The following is a 19,245-nucleotide window of genomic DNA, read 5'->3' as shown; positions in this document are numbered from 1 at the left end:
GGAAGCTTCCACGTTGGACTTCTGTCGTTTACTGGGACGTTTAGGGCATTTGAACCAACGGTGGTTTCCTGAACAAATGGTGCATAGGCCTGTCTTCTGTTGGCCTATAGAGGAAGACTTCTTTGGGTTGCGGGATTGGTCGCGTCCAGAGGCTCATCCATGGTCTGATTCTCGTGGTTGATAAGACTATTGCACATGCACTCTGCAGCACTGTAGTGCATGGTGACAAGATGGCTCACCATGAGTGCAACATTGTACAATATTAGAACCCTTTAGGATTTGATATTTGTCATATGTCGTGACCCCATTGTAATCCTCAGTTCAGGATATGTCAGGCACGAGCTACGTAGGTCATTCCTCAGCATTAGTGAGTCAGTCAATCAGTTAAAGTCCCTTAACCCACTTGGAGAGAATCATTCATGCATATAGACATCCCGAAGAGTATTGTGCACATAGAAGAATGAAACACTGGGTTTCTTGAGCAACGAAATACCACTTTTTTTTGTGTATTTATACAGGCACAAAATGAGAAACTAGAAGGAGCACACCTGAATTGTATGTGTTTGAAGGATCCCGACTATTGGAGATACTATAGGCACAAGGCACGAAGCAAAGGTTGAAAATGATGAAGAGCTACAACCTCTTCATTATGAAGGATAGCCATTACATGTGCAAACAGTAAGCGATCACCAGCGAGAGACCATGTGGGGGGCTGGAGATGATTCACGAATGGGTGCAACCTGTTTTGGTTCTTTGCATGTGTGCAGGTGGCGAAGTTTTGTATTTTTTTAATTAAATCAGTGGGCTGGTTGATTTTTGCTGCTTCTTTTTTTTGGCTGGTTGGGTCCTGGCCGCTGGTTGTTTACGTGGTTGGAAAAGGCTTTAAATGTAAGCCTTAAATTATAAGGCTAAGAACTTAGTCATTTTTTTTTCTCTTTCTTTTGTGAAATGTCACGTTAGAAAAAAATGTGAGCAATCGTGCTTATGAACCGGAAAGGTGGCACCCCCTTTGATGACGACAATTCAGCCTAGAAGGATGCGATCAGGACCTCCAGGGGAATACAGGGCAGCCTGCTAGCACATGGATGCAACCCTGGTGTGAGTCTCTGCTTTCCATCGTTTTTTTTTTTGCAGAAAAATTGGGAAAAATGACTAATCAAGTAAAAGGATTCAAAATTGGATGGGACATTCTCTCTTGCTCTTCCATACAACTCTTGCTCTACCTAATTCTAAGGTTAATTTGCTGATTTAAGGTTTTTGATTTTTAGGGTTAGGGTTAGGGTTTTTCGGGTGTGGGCATCCTATAGAGCTTGTTTACTCTGATACCACTCTGAGGCCTTCCTAGTCTATTAATACTTTAAGGGACATGACTAAGATTGAATATTAGAACTAAAGACGATTAGAGAGCAGAAAGCTGTGTTGTTTGCATTAAGACACAAGGCCTTGTTAAATAGGGCCTGAAGAGGTACAAATGAAGAGGCACAAAGGGTGTGACTCTTGAATGAATAGTTTTGTCCTTTGGACATAGAGATTTGTCCTTTAATGATGAGCCATGTGATAGGGTGTGACCCTTCACTGGTGTCCTTTCAATGATTAAGAATAATTAGGGTAATCAAGGGTAATTAAGAGAGATTAAGTCACAATCGTGACATGGCCGACTGCTCCATAGCCTCCCAAAGGCTGGTTGGCTGAGCCTAAGGTATGGCTAAGGAGTTGGCTACTCCCCTAGGCCAGCCCCAAGGCAAGCCGACGTTGGGGGTTGCCTTGGGGGTGGCCTTAGGGCTGGCCCCCTCTACATGAAGTGCATCCACATGCTCTAATGGATCTACTGCTATGGCTGACATCTACATGCTCCTGAATGATGAACGCTTGCTGAATTCTCCACAGTGAGTTAAGAGGACTAACTTGACACTCTAAGAGGCTGGGAGACTGACCTGTGTAGCTCGTGCCTGACATGTCCCGGACTGGGCTCACAAAGGGGTCACTGCATACGAAAAATTACCCTAAAAGGTACTACTTTTGTACATGATTCTTGCACTGTTGACGAGCCAGTTTTGTCCAACTCTCTCCATCTTCTTTGCTCTCTCTCTCTCTCTCTCCACATCAGAGCCTAGAGAGAGGGCTATCTCGAGTAGAGGGATTCCAGTGGGAGTCAGCATATAGGAGGACCACACGCCAGGGTACCTCGAGAGGGTCGGGGGGAGTAGTAGTTCTATTTAGACGGGAGCTATAGGGGAGACTGAGAGTAGAAGCACAGGATCTAGAGGCCAGATACATGTGGATCAGCTTACATCTCTCACAGGACAGGGTTATATACATAGCCCTATGTTACTTTCCTCCACTAGGATCCTCCTATGTCATTAGAGAGGACATGCCACAGGAGGAGGAGACAGGAGCCTCGCCATACACTTGTCTGTCTCAGAGGAGATTATGCATTATTCTACACTAGGGGAAGTATTTCTTACGGGTGACTTCAATGCCCACACACAGAGCAGACAGTGTGAGGTGTATGACTATGATGACATGGAGATCCTCCACCCAGTGGATCCATAGGAGATAGGGGCTAGTCGGGCATCAAAGGACACTAGACTAGATAGAGGACATTATGGAGACCACTTACTAGAGTTGGGAGCTAGGCATCGTCTCGTTATTTATAACGGGATGCTACAGTGGTCGGGATCAGGAGGGCTGATATGCTTCCCACATGGGGATCATACATGGACCGGAGGCACGGTGGTGGACTACATTATGGGATCTTTGGAGGCATCACAACTTGTCACCTCATTCTCCATCCCACCTCGTCCTATTGGGGCAGATCATACATACTTGGCATTTTCACTAGCTGGATCACCAATATCACCAGCCCCCCACATATCGACACCACACACAACCATCTACTTCACACATGACATGGCAGACATATACATTGGCAGAGTAGAGGATGGCTCCTACTCATGGATCCCCTGGCACCTATGGATACTATTACAGCCCAGCTGGCATCACTCCTACACACAGCTGCATTACAGAGCTTCCCACATCGTGTCCACTCAGGAGAGCCTGCAAGAACTGGGACTATGCCCTAGAACAGATGGTATGATGATGAGTGCAAAGCCCTATACTCATGGCTCCACATACAGCGAGCCTTGGGAGCCATCACGGAGCAGGAGTCGAGGAGAGAGATGAGAAAACTTACTCGCCGCAAAAGGCGGGCCTTTGCAGAGATACAGGAGCTAGAGATCTTTCATTTCTTCATGAGTAGAGATAGCCCTATCTCATGGCGGCACTTCAGAGAGCCCTGGACATCGACACCCATTGCAGACCCACAGACATGGCACACATATGTAGAGGGCCTATACCACACCCCACAGCAGCCACCTATACCTCAGCCACAGGAGCCTCAATCTACCACAGCTAGCTTCTTTACCCACTCGATGGTAAAGGAAGCTATCTGCCACCTACAGCATGGACGGGCCGCCGACCATATGGGCCTACAGGGTGAGCATCTCATATATGCACTAGATTCTTTGGCTCCTTTTCTTACACACCTGTTTAACAGGGCACTAGCAGAGGGTTTGCTTGCAGAGTGGATGATGCACACCATTGTGCCGATCCACAAAACAGGGGATATGCTTGATCTCCGAGCAACTACAGGACGGTTATGGTTGGCCACGTGTTGTGTTGGAGCAAGAGTGTAGCTTATACGTTGAGCGAGCAGGTTTATGCTCATTAGGGCAGGCAAGCTTCAGGAGAGCTTTCTCTACCACTGACCATGTATTCACTTTGAGATGTATGATTGATTAGGCCAGAGTGAGGAAGAGAAAGCTCTATTGCTGCTTTGTGGATTTCCGCAAGGCATTTGACACAGTACCACAAGAGAGGCTCTTTCAGCGCCGCCTGCTTTCTCTTGGCATACCAGCAGATATGACATGGGGCATCTATGCATTATATGAGTAGGTTTTTGGGCGAGTCAGATGCCCAGGAGGTATGTCCGAGACTATTGCTAGCACCATTGGTGTGAAGGAAGGTTTTCCCCACGCTATTTGGGTTATACGTTGATGAGGTGGCTGACTTCATTACACGGGGAGGCAGAGATGGAGTTGATCTAGCAGGTACCTCAGTACATATTATGCTTTATATTTATGCTGATGATATTGTATTAATGTCTGAGTCTCCAGGAGGTCTACAACAGCATTTACATGCACTCGATGATTTCTGCACACAGAGAGGTCTTACTGTGAACCTTGGGAAAACTAAGGTTATGGTCTTTCATACATCGAGACAGGGCAGGAGTCAGCTGACATTCACTCTCGCAGGACGCTAGGTGGAGGTGGTGACATCATATGTGTACCTAGGGGTTACCTTCTCTGCAGCAGCCGCATGCTTCACCATGGGTTCAACAGCTAGAGCTAGATTGACACGGGGATATGCAGCATTGGCTATGCTAGAGAGACAGTGCCACCAGGCACATTTTCAGGAACCCCGAATGAAAGGGTGGCTATTTGACACATTAGTCACACCGGCACTAATGTATGGAGCAGCGGTATGGGCGCCAGGACTTGCTACCCATTGGTGGACACAGATAGAGAGACCACAAGCCCTCATGATGGCACGCATGATACGCAGCAAACTGTTAGTACCTCATGACATTATCCAAGCAGAGTTTGCTGATCCTCTCCTATGATGGTAGAGGCCATATTCCAGACTATATGCCTGCTGGACAGATTCAGAGAGATGCCAGAGGACAGATTGTCATACAGAGCTTTTGAGGCATCTAGACAGTTGGCTGAGGTAGGAGACAGAGGATCATGGTATGCACAGGTCACACATTGGTTCTCACAGCATGGCCTAGACATGGATCATCTACCACCATTCCAGTATGACAGGGATGCACCACATATCCGTCTCTCTCATAGTGAGAGGAACAGAGTATTGAGACAGGACCTATGGCAACTCTATACACGAGAGACATGGATATCACCTACACGGCCTCTTCCGCCGAAGATGCTATACTACAGAGATCACTTCGTGAGTATCACTGATGATGGATTTATAGAGAGTCCTAGATACATGGAGGGCTTTTTACCACACGGCTCCCAAGTAGCTATTGGTCAGCTTAGAGTCTCATCACATTAATTGGAGATCGAGACTGGCAGAGCAGCACGGATCCCCCGAGAGGAGAGGGTATGCAAATTGTGCAGAGAGGAGGTGGAGAGTGAGGAACATTATGTATGCAGATGCAGAGCATATACAGCCATCAGAGAGAGATATCCCATTTTATTCAGAGAGCCACATTCCCTACGCCAGATCTTTGAGGTAGCAGACCGACGCATATACTGGGGAGATTCATTCTAGACATACATCGTCACAGAGAGACATCATTACAGGCTCAGACAGCTCCAGAGGGGGGACGACAGACACAGATTACTACATTTTTTTAGAGATCCACCCCACTCCCAGCCCCTACACAATAGCAGGGAATTAATCTCCACAGAGTAGACACTCAGAGCCCACAGGAGACAGAGGACACCTGGCTTTCGGACACCACGCCTATACCAGAGAGAGATGATAGAGATCAGAGCTCAGTTTCACAGAGAGGGTGCAGAGTGACTGGCTCGCTTCAGAGCAGACCCAGGCATGTTCTTCAGGGAGCTGTGGACACCCCCTTCATTGATACTGTTGAGTTGATCTGATCACCTTGTTGGAGTAGGTAAGCATAGGGGAACCGTTCTGGGTGAGTTTGTAGAACTCATCTTCAAGATTTGTCATGTACTGTGGAGGTAGAAGCTTGGTCTTCAAATCTGACACAAAAGTGTCCCAATCATAGTTCGGTAAGCCCGTGTAGGAATTTGTGTGCAAACAGGACCAATGTTGCCACCAAGTAACTGCATCACCCGTGAGGGGTGGAGCTACCAAATGGACTTCGTCTTGGGTTTCTGTGATTTTTGAAAGAGGAAAATGGGCAACAAACTAGGACCAATGTTGCCACCAAGTCACAACCGAATGGTTGCACTTGCTGTCATACTTGGTGAAGTTCAGTGAGGCACGGATAACTGTTGTCGAGGCTATGGCTGGGGTTGTGGAGGATTGAGAAGGGTGGAAAGAAGTTACGAGAGTCCAAAGTGTTTGTTGTTGAAACTGGTCTCTCAAGTCTTCTTGGGTCTGTCGTTCATGGTTCGCCTTCACTTCGAGCTCCGTGTCACATGCATCCTGCGGATGCCACGTAGACATATCTATACAGAAGGTGCAGGACCTGGAATGGTAAACTGGTCCCATGTGAGCCTAGTCCGAGACGAGTCAGCCAGGGATCCATCTCAGTCGTCCGAGGTCAGGTGTGCATTGTCCTGCACTTGAGTCCAAGGTCAGGCCTGCACATGAAATAGTGCCACTCCGCACCGTGAGTCTCCCTCTGGAATGATGTGAGTGATTCTGTGTATCTTGTACGGTATCGAATACCAGATCATTGTGCAGACAGTTAGGGTTTGCTTTTAGGAATAGGGGCCAGCCCATAGGACTACCCCAAGTCTTAGTGTGGGCATGGGGATGGTGTGAAATCACCCCCATGAGGGCTAGGAAGGCCCTGGCTGTGAACCCACCAGCCATGGAGCGGCTGTAGGACAGACCTAGGGGCATGCTAGGGGCAGAGCCGACAGCACATCTAGTGTTTGATGGCTGTAGGGCTAGTGTGGGGCAGCCCACACGGGCTGCCCAGCCCTCAAAACAGAGGGAATTCAATGCCCAGCCCCTAGAGAATCAGGCGCCTAGCCATCAAAACAGAGGGAATTCAGTGCCAGCCAACCAATGGAAAAGATGCGCAGTAGTTTAATGGATTTTATGTGAATTATCCAGCATTTAATGCTGATTTATAGTCGTGGGTAGAAAAGTGAACTAACCGCCTGGATAAGAGCTGGCAGACTACTACTGTTTATGAGAAGTATAAATAGGAGAGCCACAATCCCATTGTGTTATCTCACATTTCACAAGCCTGCGCAAGCAAAACAGGGCTAGGACAGCCACCAAGAAGTTGCTAAAGCAAAGGAGTGGAGGACTGCAGGTCAAGGGCAGAGATTTCTCAGCCAAGAAAGGTCAAGATTTCTGTATTTTCTTTTCAGATTTACATCATTCTAATAAAGAAAATACACCATCCGTGGTAGCTTATGTAGTGGCTTGCTTGGCCACACTTGCCCAGTCACATATGCAATCCTTTGACCAAGGCACATCACCCTTGAACCTTGGACACCCTCATCGATCACACTCCAGCAATCGGACTCCATGTTCAATTGAGCCCTACGTAGCTGGTTACAAGCCACATGACATTACCTCCCCCTTGAGAAGAGCTTTTGTCCATGAAAACATATTAAGGATAGTTTTTGGTAAGTGTACTCAAGCATTCCCAAGTGGACACTTCCTCATCTCTGTTCTTCCACTTGGCAAGTTCCTCTTAGTACATAATATGCCTCGTGTTCCGATCCCTGAATCCAAGAATCCTCTTAGGTTTATGGGGAAGAGACGGTGGTTCAATAAGCTCCACCAAAATGTCAGGAGAGTAACTACGTTATCTTGATGATCCACTATTTTTCATATTCTACTGACATGAAAAAAAGGATGTAGTTGAGAGCTTTCTAGAAACTTAAGTTTGTATGCTACACTACCAATCTTCTTAGGGATTTTAAACGGACCGCAATATCTAGGAGATATATTTTGACACTTTCCTATCTGGAGAGTTTCTAACTTCGTAGAGTAGCAGGGACTTTCAAGAAAACAGAGTTACCCTCTTCAAAGGTCACTTCTATGCGGCTCTTGTCAGCACACGTTTTTGCATGATCTTGTGCACTACGAATGCTATCTTTTACTGCTTTTAGCATATCTTGCATGTCCTCAAGGAAATCCTTGACAAACCTGGATTTTTTCCTTCTTTAGTCATACAGCTATACATGAGATCTCGACTGCAAACCATACATCAATATGAATGGGCTAAATCTAGTTGTCATCGAATACTTTGAACTATTGTAACCAAACTCCAACAACAGTAGGTACTCCCAATTTGACTGCTTTTTACTCACATACGCTCAAAGCATGTCTTCTAGCACTTGCTCCACCTTCAAGCCGACACCCAACTTGGGTAGGGCAATTCCTATTTGGAAATCCATTGGGTATACACAGTTTTTAGTGGGTGCACCTGAGGGCAATTCCCATAGTACCTAGGCTCTTCCGGGAGTACTTGGTCGCTGTTGTGCCTAGCTCATGGGTCTTCTAAGGTAATGCCGTAAGGAAGTAGCAAAACTTTTTCTGAGACTAGAGACGATGAAGCTAATGACAAAAGCATTTCTCTATTCGAGTCTCAGGGGACGAGCTTGCTCGTTTTTTACTCTGGCTCGAAAAAAAAAATCTAGCACTTGGTTGACTCTTTCTATCTACCCATTAGACTGTGTATGGTCTCCGTACTCATACTCATAGTAGTATCCAACTTTTTGAATACTTTCCTTTAAAAGTGGCTATTGAACTTCGTATCTCTATGAGAAACTATATCTACGAGTAGGTCATATAGCTTGTAGAGATGTTCGATAAACAATTTAGCTAGCTTAGGAGTTTTTACCTCCTAAAAAGTCACATCCCCAATGTAGAGGGGTGTGACCCTTGATCAAAGAGTTATGTCTTTTGAGTGAATAAGTGTATCTTTAGCATCATATCCTCCTTTAGAGATAAGGCATGTCTCTTCATAATAACCTTAGCAATGGGACACAACCTTTGAATAGTGTCTCTTCATTAATAATCATTATTAGGTTATAATTAAAAGAGATTAACTCTCACTTTAATTAAGGCCCAAGGTTATATAAGTGACTAACTACTATTGATGAAAGAAGCCTTGTAGTAATTTCAAATATTCTTAAAGATCTTCATCACTTTGACAAGTTGAATTTGAGTCATCTAAATCTTTACATTATATCAATAAATCATATCAAGAACTCTGTAATAATCTTTTGTCGAGTTTCTTTCTATCGACGAACACCAATAATATTTTCTAAAATCAAAATCACATGTTCATCTTTAATCTCTAGAACATAAGTTGGAACATCTGTTACATTTGAATCTTCAGTCTCTGGAACATCCTTAAATATACTAATTTAATCCATGATAAGTGAAAACTTGGATGTGTTTTTCCCATGCAGGTGGTAAATCCAACTTATAACTAAAGAAAAATCGATTCCTACATCAAAGGAGGAATTGCAGGTTGCCATCATCTCAAGAGATAATTTTGCATAGCTGACCTAACCGTCATGATTTGGCTAGCAAGAAGCTGTAGAATTCTAATCACAGCTACTTGATTACATCAATAGAGATGAAGCACAACACGTCTACTATCGACGGCGACGACGAGCTGCTCATCTTGGATCATTATAAAAGCCTGTTTTGTATGCAGCACTAATGGTGAACTGGAGTGACTCTAGTGAACAAGACAGTTAGAAAAAGGCACTTGTTGACACTAACAACATTATACAAACTATCAGATCTTAGTTGTTTGAGCTCCTAAGTACTAGGATTAGGGTTTTTGGGATCAACTCATCCACAACTTAGAGTCAAAATTTATCAGTCTTTTATCTCATCTATTTCAATAATGTAAATAGTGTTGATTCAGTTTTAGCTTGTTCATTCAATTGATGTGCTGCTCGTCGTGTCACATTTCCTCATGTCCTCACAATTTTCACATGGTATAAGAGCCTTTTTTACTCCATTGTGTAGAGTCCTAGCCTTTGAGATCAACCGCATTAGTATCTACATCAGCTTTAGTTACACATTGCCTTAATCTGGACCATCTCAAATATGCAACCATTTTGCTCCGTGTTAGCATTGCACAAACTGTTAAGTCAGTCTTCTACATTATGGCATTCAACATTCTACACTTGGGTTGTAAATTCAGCATCAGCCACATCATCTTCTGATCTATTTGATGTCACGTCATTGTTCGACCTATGGAAGCCATGTCATCTTTTGATATGTTGTCTGGGTGATAGCTTCCTCATCTACACCACTAGCATGGTTTGTAATATTATGGGTGATATGCGGCCAATGGGATGACAGGTTGTGTGACAGCCATTTTGGATTACTAAAGACTAGCATAGTTATAGCACTAGCTCATTTAGTCGGGTTCACGTTATGGACCGACCCTTGTATGTTGTAGTAGTTGAGTACGAACCCATATAGTGTGTACTCTTATCTTTATGTTTTGTTGGTTGAGTAGAGAAGAAGAAGATAGAAGAAAATTCAGCTATCCATCTCTCTCTTGTGTGTGTGTGTTTGCTTGCTAGGGTTTGAAGCTCTCCCTCTCCCTCACATTCTCTTTATGGTATCAGATCCTGGTTCATGTGAGAGCTAAGGAGACAAGAACAAGCAAGGAAGGAAGCGGTACTAACAAGTAAGAGCACCATCAGCTCTTTCCCCTTCTTGGTTTTAGGTATCACCCCCCCTCAATAGCTCTGGGAGCTACACATCTCTGATTGAGGAGCTGTCTTTGTGGGAGAGGAGTTACATGGCATGTATACCGTCCTATTAGGACAGTTTTCTTGAAGTTTTGGTAGAGAACTCTTTCTACTCAAAATCTAGTTATTGCAGTGCAGCAATACATTTTGGAAGTGCAGATAGGGTTTGCACATGTATTGTTGATACTAGGTGTATGTACATGTACTCTGGTCACATTTGGTGACACACAGGCTGTGCTGAAGTACCATTGCAGCAGTTACAGGAGATACTGTTGTATTACATGTTGCAAACAGAAGTTGTCTATTTGTAGGTTATTTGATTCCTGCTGCAGGAAAACATGTCTAACGGAATTAATCAGATTGTTAGTGAGAAGCTAGATAAGAATAACTTCCATGCATGGAAGTTCAGAATGACCAATTTCCTAAGGGGTTAAGGATTTTGGGATTATGTAGAAGGAGACAATGAAGAGCCTCCAGAGTTATCTGAGGAGAATGCCACTCCTGCAAATATAAAGGCATTCAAGGATTGGAATCAAGGTGCAAGAAAAGTCATGTACTGGATTTCAATCAATGTTACAGACACTATGATAGGACACATACAGGATGCAAACACTCTAGCATTTGCATGGCATAATCTAGTTCATATGTTCCAAACTAACACAAAGGCAAGGAAGTTGCATACTGTGGAAAGGCAAGGAAGTTGCAATTAAAGCAAGAGTTGCATACTGTGGAAAAGAAAAGCATGTCCATCAATGAATATGACTTAAAGATCAAGGGCATTGTTGAATCCCTTGGGTCTATCAATGTATCAGTGAAGGATGATGATTTGGTGAGTGTCTATCTGAATGGGCTTGGCAAAGAGTACAAGCCATTCAAGACCTCCATTGCAGTTAGGGAGAATATTCCCAACTTTCGAGACTTGATATCTATGTTGATCATAGAAGAAAAGGCTTTAGGTGAGGATTCTTCTTCACAAAGCAAGAACACATCATCGTAATAACAGGCCTTCTACTCTAATTCAGGTAGAGGCAGAGGTAGAGGCCGTGGTCTAGGCCAAGGTGGTGGCCGACAAGGAAATAAGAATTCTGGACAACAGCAGTCTAATGATTCACATCAGCAATCATACACAGGTGGAAGAGGCCAGTCTAGAGGCAAGGGAAGCCAAAGAGGCTGAGGTGGTTGGCAAAGAAATCAAAATGCAAATAGCATAGGGTGCTATTACTATGGCAAACCAGGAGACATGGCAAAGGACTGCTACAAAAAGCAGAATGACATTAAAAGTGGGAAGTTGCAGCAAGGCAACTATGCATCATCTAGCAAACATGGAGGTCTACTAGTGGATTTATGTTTTCATTGGGGAGTGCTACTCTGACATGGAGCGGAAAGAAGCAGCCCATAGTTGCCTTGTCAAGTACAGATACAAAGTACAGAGGAGCTATGGTGGCAGTGTGTGAGGTAGCTTGGTTACGCAAGCTACTAATTTGGGGTTACATGTGGAGAGAAAGGTTGTCATATATTGTAACAATCTTAGAAGTATACAGCTGGCCAAGAACCCAGTTTTTGATTCGTGGATGAAATACATTGAGGTACACTAGTACCACTTCATCAGGGAGAGAGTCTTGGCAGGCGACATCAACTTGGCCTATGTCAGCACACAGGATCAGGTCACTGACATCTTCACAAAGACCTTGGGAGTTGAGAGGCTCCACAGATTTTGAGATATGCTTGGAGTTCATGAGCTAGAGTTGAGCTTGGGGGGGATTGCAGCACATGCTTAGTTCCATAACAGGGGATGTGTCAGGATCTCAAGATATATGGTATATGGATTCTGGCACCTCTAACCACATGATCAGTCATGCTGAGTGGTTTAGAGATATGTAGAAAATGGAAAAACCAGGTTATGTAGAAATAGGTGATGATACTACGCATCCCATTGTGCATGTTGGTAAAGTGCCATTGTCTATAGAGGATGGCAAAATGAAGTACTTGGTTGATGTACTTCATGTTCCGAATATTATAAAGAACCTGGTTTCTGTGGGACAGATGTTTGAGCAGGGTCTGCAAGAGTGAGGTTTAATCCTCAAGGATGTTTTGTGGAAGACTTCAAAAATAAGTGTCACTTGGTTGCAAAGGGTAACAAAAATGGCAGGACATTTACTTTGGATGTATACATGCCGAGATAAAGGCAGCCATGTTTGCGCATGGAATAGGTGTCATTGCAGATATTGACATATGGCACAAGCGCATTGGTCATGTGAATCAATGAATGGGGTCTTGAAGACTAATATCTATACAAACTTAGGGATGAACTCTAAAGAAACTAAGGGAAGCCACAGGTCGTGCCTCAGCCTTCCTCCGTTCCTTTCTATTGGTGGAAGGGTGAAATTAGGTGCCACTTGTATGGTGTGGATTGGATGTGGATGCTCTCTCTCTCTCTCTCTCTCTCTCTCTCTCTCTCTCTCTCTCTCTCTCTCTCTCTTAGATGCAATCCATAGATTAGTTACCTTCTATACTAATTATATCCTCACATCACATATATATTACAAGGTTCTTGTTAGGTGGATGTAAAACATTCTAATCCTTCGCAACTCGCATCACCCATCACCATCTAGAATGCATACACATTCAATCCACACCACACAAGTGGCACGGAGGCACGAAGTGTGGCCTCCCTAAGTTTCCTTAATAGTATAAATAGATATGTCAACATCCATTTTCCTTTAAAAAACAATTTGGCAAGAAACACCCGTTTATATACACTACTCACACACCCAACTCTGGATACAAGGATGTGCAACACCGTACAGAGCACGGATCGAACCTACATCACCGGCTAGGACTTCGTCAGCTTTAACCACTCCGCTTTAACCATTTTCCATACATGTGAACATTATTACCTTGTTTAAGGAACTAGTATTTTTTGACAAAGCAAAATGATTATTACAGTATGGAAAGCCTTGCATAATAGTTAAGTCTGATGAACATGAAGAAGCATCACCTTGTTCAAGCTACATCGAACAACGAGGGCTACCCAACCAAATTGGGGAGGGCAACAGTTTAGTTCATAGAATCCTATCAGAAGAAAGGTTCTTCTTCACGACGTGAACAGTGGGCGATGGACAAGCCTTGGAACTCAGGCCCGTGAGCTGGTGGGCGTAACAAATCGGAATGGCAGTCAAGAAGCGGGAGGCACATGCTGGAGTCCCCTGGATCGTTGGGCACTTCTCAACTATGGAGATTCCATCATATTATCAGCAGATGCTCTCGCAGGAAGTTTCCTTTTGAGGAAAAAGGTACTCCGTTTTAGCATTATACAAATACATCCCATACATACATACATATAAACACAGGCACCCATACTCATCAGGTGGCATTATACCTACACACATGAATATAATACCCGCCCCCACATACACATATGCATATATACTTCTGTGCATATGCATATGCACATATTTCATGTATGCATGTGCACATGTCAAAATCCTCTAGATGGTCTGCCTTTTGCAGCATGGCTCGGTTTTATATTTCCAGCAGACAGAAGATTTTAGTATGTAGCTTCATTTTGAGAGAAAGCTCTGATGTCTAGCATTGGATATACACACCCACAAACTCTTGCATCCACACCCACGCATGCATGTATGCGCATGCGTGTGTAAAACGTGTGTATATTTGCCAATGCACATGATTATATACTACACAAATCCATGCACACACACCTAGAAGGTTTGCATAAGAAGTCAAGCATTATATAGTTTTCTAAGATTACAGGCAGCAGTCTTTTAATATAGTTTCTTTCTTAATTGAGGAATTTTTGACAAGTGTGCTTTTATCAAGCAGCATCATGACATGCAAGCTCATGAGAACAAATTGGATGGATGATCGGAATGTTGCTCTAGATGTGGCCATCATTGGTGGGATGCCCCATTGAAGAAGGTCAATGCCTTCTCTATGATGTCAAATGTATGTGGCCATTACGCTTTGATTAGTGATTGAAATTAAGGTATTTTGTTTGCTGCAGCCTGCGCATATGGTTCTGCCATGGCGGTGCCATACAATAACAATCCATGCAACCCCCCTTTAAGCAAAGCAAACCTATGTATGTTGAGCGAAGGGGCAGTTTGTTCCGATCACCAGTTGAGAAAAGATTGCCGAATAGATTGGATTGATTGCCATGGAGCTGTTTCCGGCAGGTCTGTCTCATTAATATTGAATTTTCATGTCATTTGTGAACATTACTAGAAAAATTATTTTAAAGTAATCTGTAGATGCTGCTTTTATAGATCTTAGTGTCAAAATTAATTAAGAACATAACCTTGATATTTTGCGCGGAAAAAATTCCCGCAGGGCACCAATTAGTCAACTCAGAACCCCCATCAAATCATGTGATAAGGCAGGGCTAAACAAAAAATTAAAGGCTGTGAACTACACGGAGCAGGAAGGAGTGCCTGTTTACAGGGACACCATTGTGGACCTCTCGTGCAATAATTCTCACGACAAAGATCTCAATCTAGAGAAAGACTTCTATCAACTTGTGATGGCCAGTGGCAACATGCCACATGTCTCTATGGACAACCACGTGAACAACACACAGGTGTCAGTTGAGAGTTCATGTGAAGCAAACTCATTGTCTATCAAACTACCTGAACCAGACTTGTCCTCGTATACTGTGACTATATTGGCATATCTCAGGCTTGGGAAAACTAAGGAAGCTTTTGAATGGTATGAGCAAATGCGAAAATTAAATGTGACGCCTAACAGCATTATATTTGTTGCACTTGTGAAAGCATGCTCAAGCAGAACAATCTTTCAACATGGGATGCAAATGCATGCTCATATAGTTGAAACAGGATTTGAGCTCAACCAGTACGTTGGCAGTGCTCTTGTTAACATGTATGCCACATGTGTGAGCCTCCTGGATGCCCGCATGTTGTTTGACAAGATGCCCAAGGGAAATATTGTCATGTGGAATGTGATGATAACAGGGTATGTTCAGCATGAAGACAATTGGGAAGCTTTGAAGGTTTTCAAGCAAATGCAGCATGAGGGTGTGAAGCCAGATGAGGTCACGTTTATTTGCATTCTCAAGGCATGTGCTTGTGTGGCTGCCTTTGAGGAGGGTAGGCAAGTCCATGCTCATGTAGTTGAAGGCGGCTTTGTTTTGCATGCGCCTGTGGGCAATGCCATTATTGACATGTATTCAAAGTGTGGGAGTCTTAAGGATGGATGCATAGTGTTTAATGGCATGATCAAACGAGATGTCGTAACATGGAACACGTTGATATCCGGACATATCCAGCATGAGCACTTTCGAGAAGCTCTTTTTTTTGTGGAGCAAATGCAAGAAGATGGCATCGAACCAGATTCAGTCACTTTTGTCTGCATTCTGAAAACTTGTTCCAACTTGGGAGTGTTTGAGCAGGGAAAGCAGATTCATGCTGCTATAATAGAAACTGGAATTGAGAGGGTTACAAATATTGGCAACACACTTATTGACATGTATGCCAAATGTGGGCACCTCCATGCTGCACAAAATGTGTTTGACAGGTTGTTGACACTGGATGTTGTGACATGGAGTGCATTGATCACAGGGTATGCCCAGCATGGGCTTTACCAAGAAGCTCTCAAACTTTTTAATCATATGCAAATAGAGGGTGTCCAGCCACACAAGGCCACTTTTTTATGCACTTTGAAAGCTTGCTCCAGTCTAGCGGCCTTGGAGCAAGGGAGGAATATCCACACCCAGATAATTGAATGCGGTATGGCTTTTGATTTATTTCTTGGTAACACTGTGATCGACATGTATGCCAAGTGTGGGAGCCTTGAGGATGCACACACTATGTTTAATAAGCTGCCCAAACAAGACGTCGTGAGTTGGAATGCATTGATAGGAGGGCATAGCAAGCATGGCCAAGGTGAGAACGTTCTCGAGCTTTTTGAACAAATGCAAGGAGAAGGCCTTGAGCCAGCAGGCTCAGTCACACTTGTCTATCTTCTGAAAGCGTGTACAGGTCTGTCCACTAAAGCACATGGCATACGTATCCACACCCTTGCAATAAAAACCGGATTTGAGGCAGACATATATGTTGGCAGTGCCCTTGTTGATATGTATGCCAAGTGTGGAGGCCTTGAGGATGCATGCAGGGTGTTCAAGAGAATTCCAAAGGTGGATGTGGTGACGTGGAGTGCGTTAATGGCAGGGTATGCTCAACATGGGCACTGCGTAAAGGCTCTTCAACTCTTCCAACAAATGCAACAAGAGGGTCTCAAGCCTACACCAGTCACTCTAGCATGTGCTTTACAAGCGTGCTCAAACATGGCTGCATTGGAAGAGGGAACACAGATTCATCTTTACATTATCGAAGGCGGGATGGAGGATGTTTTCGTGGGGAGTGCACTTATTGACATGTATGCCAAATGTGGCAACCTTGACATGGCATGCACTGTGTTTGATAGATTACCGAAGCAAAATATTGTGACATGGAATGCACTGATTGCAGGTTGTGCGCAGCATAGAAATCACAGGCTGGCCTTTCAACTCTTCATGGATATGCAACAAAAGGGATTGAAGCCAGATGAGGGGACGCTTCTTAACCTTCTTTCTGCATGCAGTCAAATGGGCTTGGTAAATGAATCATGCATACAGTTCAAGTCTATGAAAGAGGACCTCGGCATCTCTCCAAAAATCGAACATTATAACTCCAAGGTTGATCTTCTTGGCCACGCAGGACTGCTAAATGAGGCCGTGGACCTACTTGAAACGATCCCATTGGTGCCGGATGTGGTGGGATGGACCTCCTTGCTCAGTTTGTGCAGAACCAATGGCAATGTGGCTTTAGGAAGGCACTGTTTTGATCGCGTTGTTTCACTTGAACGTGGTAATGCTGCAGGGTTTGTCCTTATGTCGAACATTTATGCTTATGCTGGCATGGAAAAGGATGCCCAGGAAGTGGAAGAGCTAAGGACTAGTGCAAATGCTTGGAAGAAGCCAGGAAAGGCTTTTATTGAGATCAATGGGCAGGTGCACAACTTTTCCATAGGGGATAGAAGCCATCCACAAAGTGAGGACATCTATGCAAAGCTAAATATATTAAGCATTCAAATGAAAGAGAAGGGGTACAACCTGAAAAGATGCAGGGGGGAAGAGAGCTTGAGCTCTTGCAAGCACACACACACTCACAAAACCCTAATAGAGAACACACAAGGTGAGAGGCTGAAAATCTTCTTCTTCTCTACTCAACACTCAACACACCATATACAAGATAAGAGTACACACAATATGAAAGGTACTCAACCAATACATACACACGGATTCTCTATAGTGTGAACCCGACTAAATGAGCTGGCGCTATAACTATGCCAGTCTCTAGAATGGCTGTCACACAGCCTGTCATCCCACTGGCCGCATATCACCCAAGATCTCACCAACCATGCCAGTGGTGTAAGTGTGGGGCCTATCCCCCAGGCGGGTCATCAGTGGCCACCGCCTCACTAGACGAGCTCGATATCTCAACACTCCCCCTCGAGCTCAACTCCATCTCATGTACACCAAGCGAAGCCCTGAATCTGCGGAGCTTCTCTGTACCCAATGCTTTGGTGAAGATGTCAGCTACTTGATCCTCTGTGCTGACATAAACAAGGTCAAGGTCTCCTGCTAAGACCTTCTCTCTGACGAAGTGGTAGTGGATCTCTATGTGCTTCCTACGAGCATGAAAGACTGGGTTCCTCGCCAACTGTATACTGCTAATGTTGTCACAGAAAATGACAACTTGTCTATCCACTGATAGACCCAAATCTGCAAGTAGCTTTCTCAACCAAGCTACCTCACATGCTGCCATAGCAGCTCCTCTGTACTCGGCCTCTGTACTCGATAGAGCAACCGTAGGCTGCTTCTTGCTGCTCCAAGTAACAGCAGCACTCTCCAAAGAAAACATGAAGCCACTGGTAGATCTTCTGTCTGAGATACTACCAGCCCAATCAGCATCTGTGTACCCATGTACACATATCTCTGTCCCAGTCTCATAGAATAGTCCACAATGCAAAGTAGACTTCACATACCTCAGTATGCGTCTCACTGCATCCAAATGCGGTTTCCGTGGAACCTGCATAAACTGACTCACCAACCCAACAGCATAGCTCAAATTAGGTCTGGTGATCGTCATGTAGATCAAACTTCCTACTATGCTCCTGTACATAGTAGGATCCTCCAAGATCTCTCCTGAATCTGCACTCAACTTGCCATTCTGATCCGATGGCACAGAAATAGGCTTACAGCCTGTCATACCATACTTGGACAACATGTCCAATACCATGTGGTGACCTAATCACCTCAATGCCCAAGAAATATCTGAGCTCCCCAGATCCTTCATCTCAAACTTCTGTCTTAGCAAGATCTTTACATCAAAGATCTCTGCATCATGGTCCCCCGTAATAATCAAGTCATCTACATAGATGACAACAAGCACAACCCCTCTATCACGATGTCTCACATACAATGATAAATCTGCATTGGCTACATGAAAGCCAATAGTGACAAGATATTCAGAAATCTTGTCAGACCATGCTCTTGGTGCTTGCTTTAAGCCATACAAGGCTTTCTTCAACCTGCAAACATGCTCAGGGTGACCCTCATCCTCATAACCAGGTGGCTGCAACATATACACCTCTTCTTGCAAATCCCCATGCAAGAATGCATTCTTTACATCCATCTGATGTAAAGACCATTGCTTTGAAGCAGCCACTGCTATCACAACTCTCACCGTTGCCATCT

The 19,245-nt window shown here is 44.2% G+C and overlaps 1 protein-coding gene across 2 annotated transcripts; it reads left to right on the top strand.

The window, feature by feature from the left end:
• Positions 1-665: 665 nt before the first annotated feature.
• LOC147632485 (pentatricopeptide repeat-containing protein At5g27110-like) lies at positions 666-18,134 on the top strand. 2 transcript variants are annotated; one of them, XM_086807291.1, is made up of 4 exons: positions 666-1,098; positions 14,316-14,411; positions 14,497-14,668; positions 14,823-18,134. In XM_086807291.1, exons 2-4 carry the CDS (start codon positions 14,375-14,377, stop codon positions 17,800-17,802), a joined length of 3,189 nt encoding a protein of 1,062 aa, XP_086663417.1. In that variant the 5' UTR covers positions 666-1,098; positions 14,316-14,374; the 3' UTR covers positions 17,803-18,134. The 2 variants fall into 2 exon arrangements, with proteins under 2 accessions (XP_086663417.1, XP_086663418.1); XM_086807292.1 differs by lacking the exons at positions 666-1,098; positions 14,316-14,411; positions 14,497-14,668 and adding an exon at positions 13,637-13,768 and having other exon boundaries at positions 14,823-18,128.
• Positions 18,135-19,245: the final 1,111 nt, after the last annotated feature.

This window comes from Cibotium barometz, chromosome 13, assembly GCF_041138505.1.
Source record: "Cibotium barometz isolate CiBa-2024 chromosome 13, ASM4113850v1, whole genome shotgun sequence".
Classification (NCBI taxonomy): domain Eukaryota; kingdom Viridiplantae; phylum Streptophyta; class Polypodiopsida; order Cyatheales; family Cibotiaceae; genus Cibotium; species Cibotium barometz.
Note: the sequence above shows the minus strand (reverse complement) of the source record. Positions and strands in the feature narration are given on the sequence as shown.

Coding starts and splice junctions, on each gene's coding strand:
- LOC147632485 (XM_086807291.1), top strand. CDS start 14,375: ATGTGGCCATCATTGGTGGGATGCCCCATTGAAGAAG. Junction 14,412..14,496: donor GGGATGCCCCATTGAAGAAG/GTCAATGCCTTC, acceptor TGTTTGCTGCAG/CCTGCGCATATGGTTCTGCC. Junction 14,669..14,822: donor CATGGAGCTGTTTCCGGCAG/GTCTGTCTCATT, acceptor AAATTCCCGCAG/GGCACCAATTAGTCAACTCA.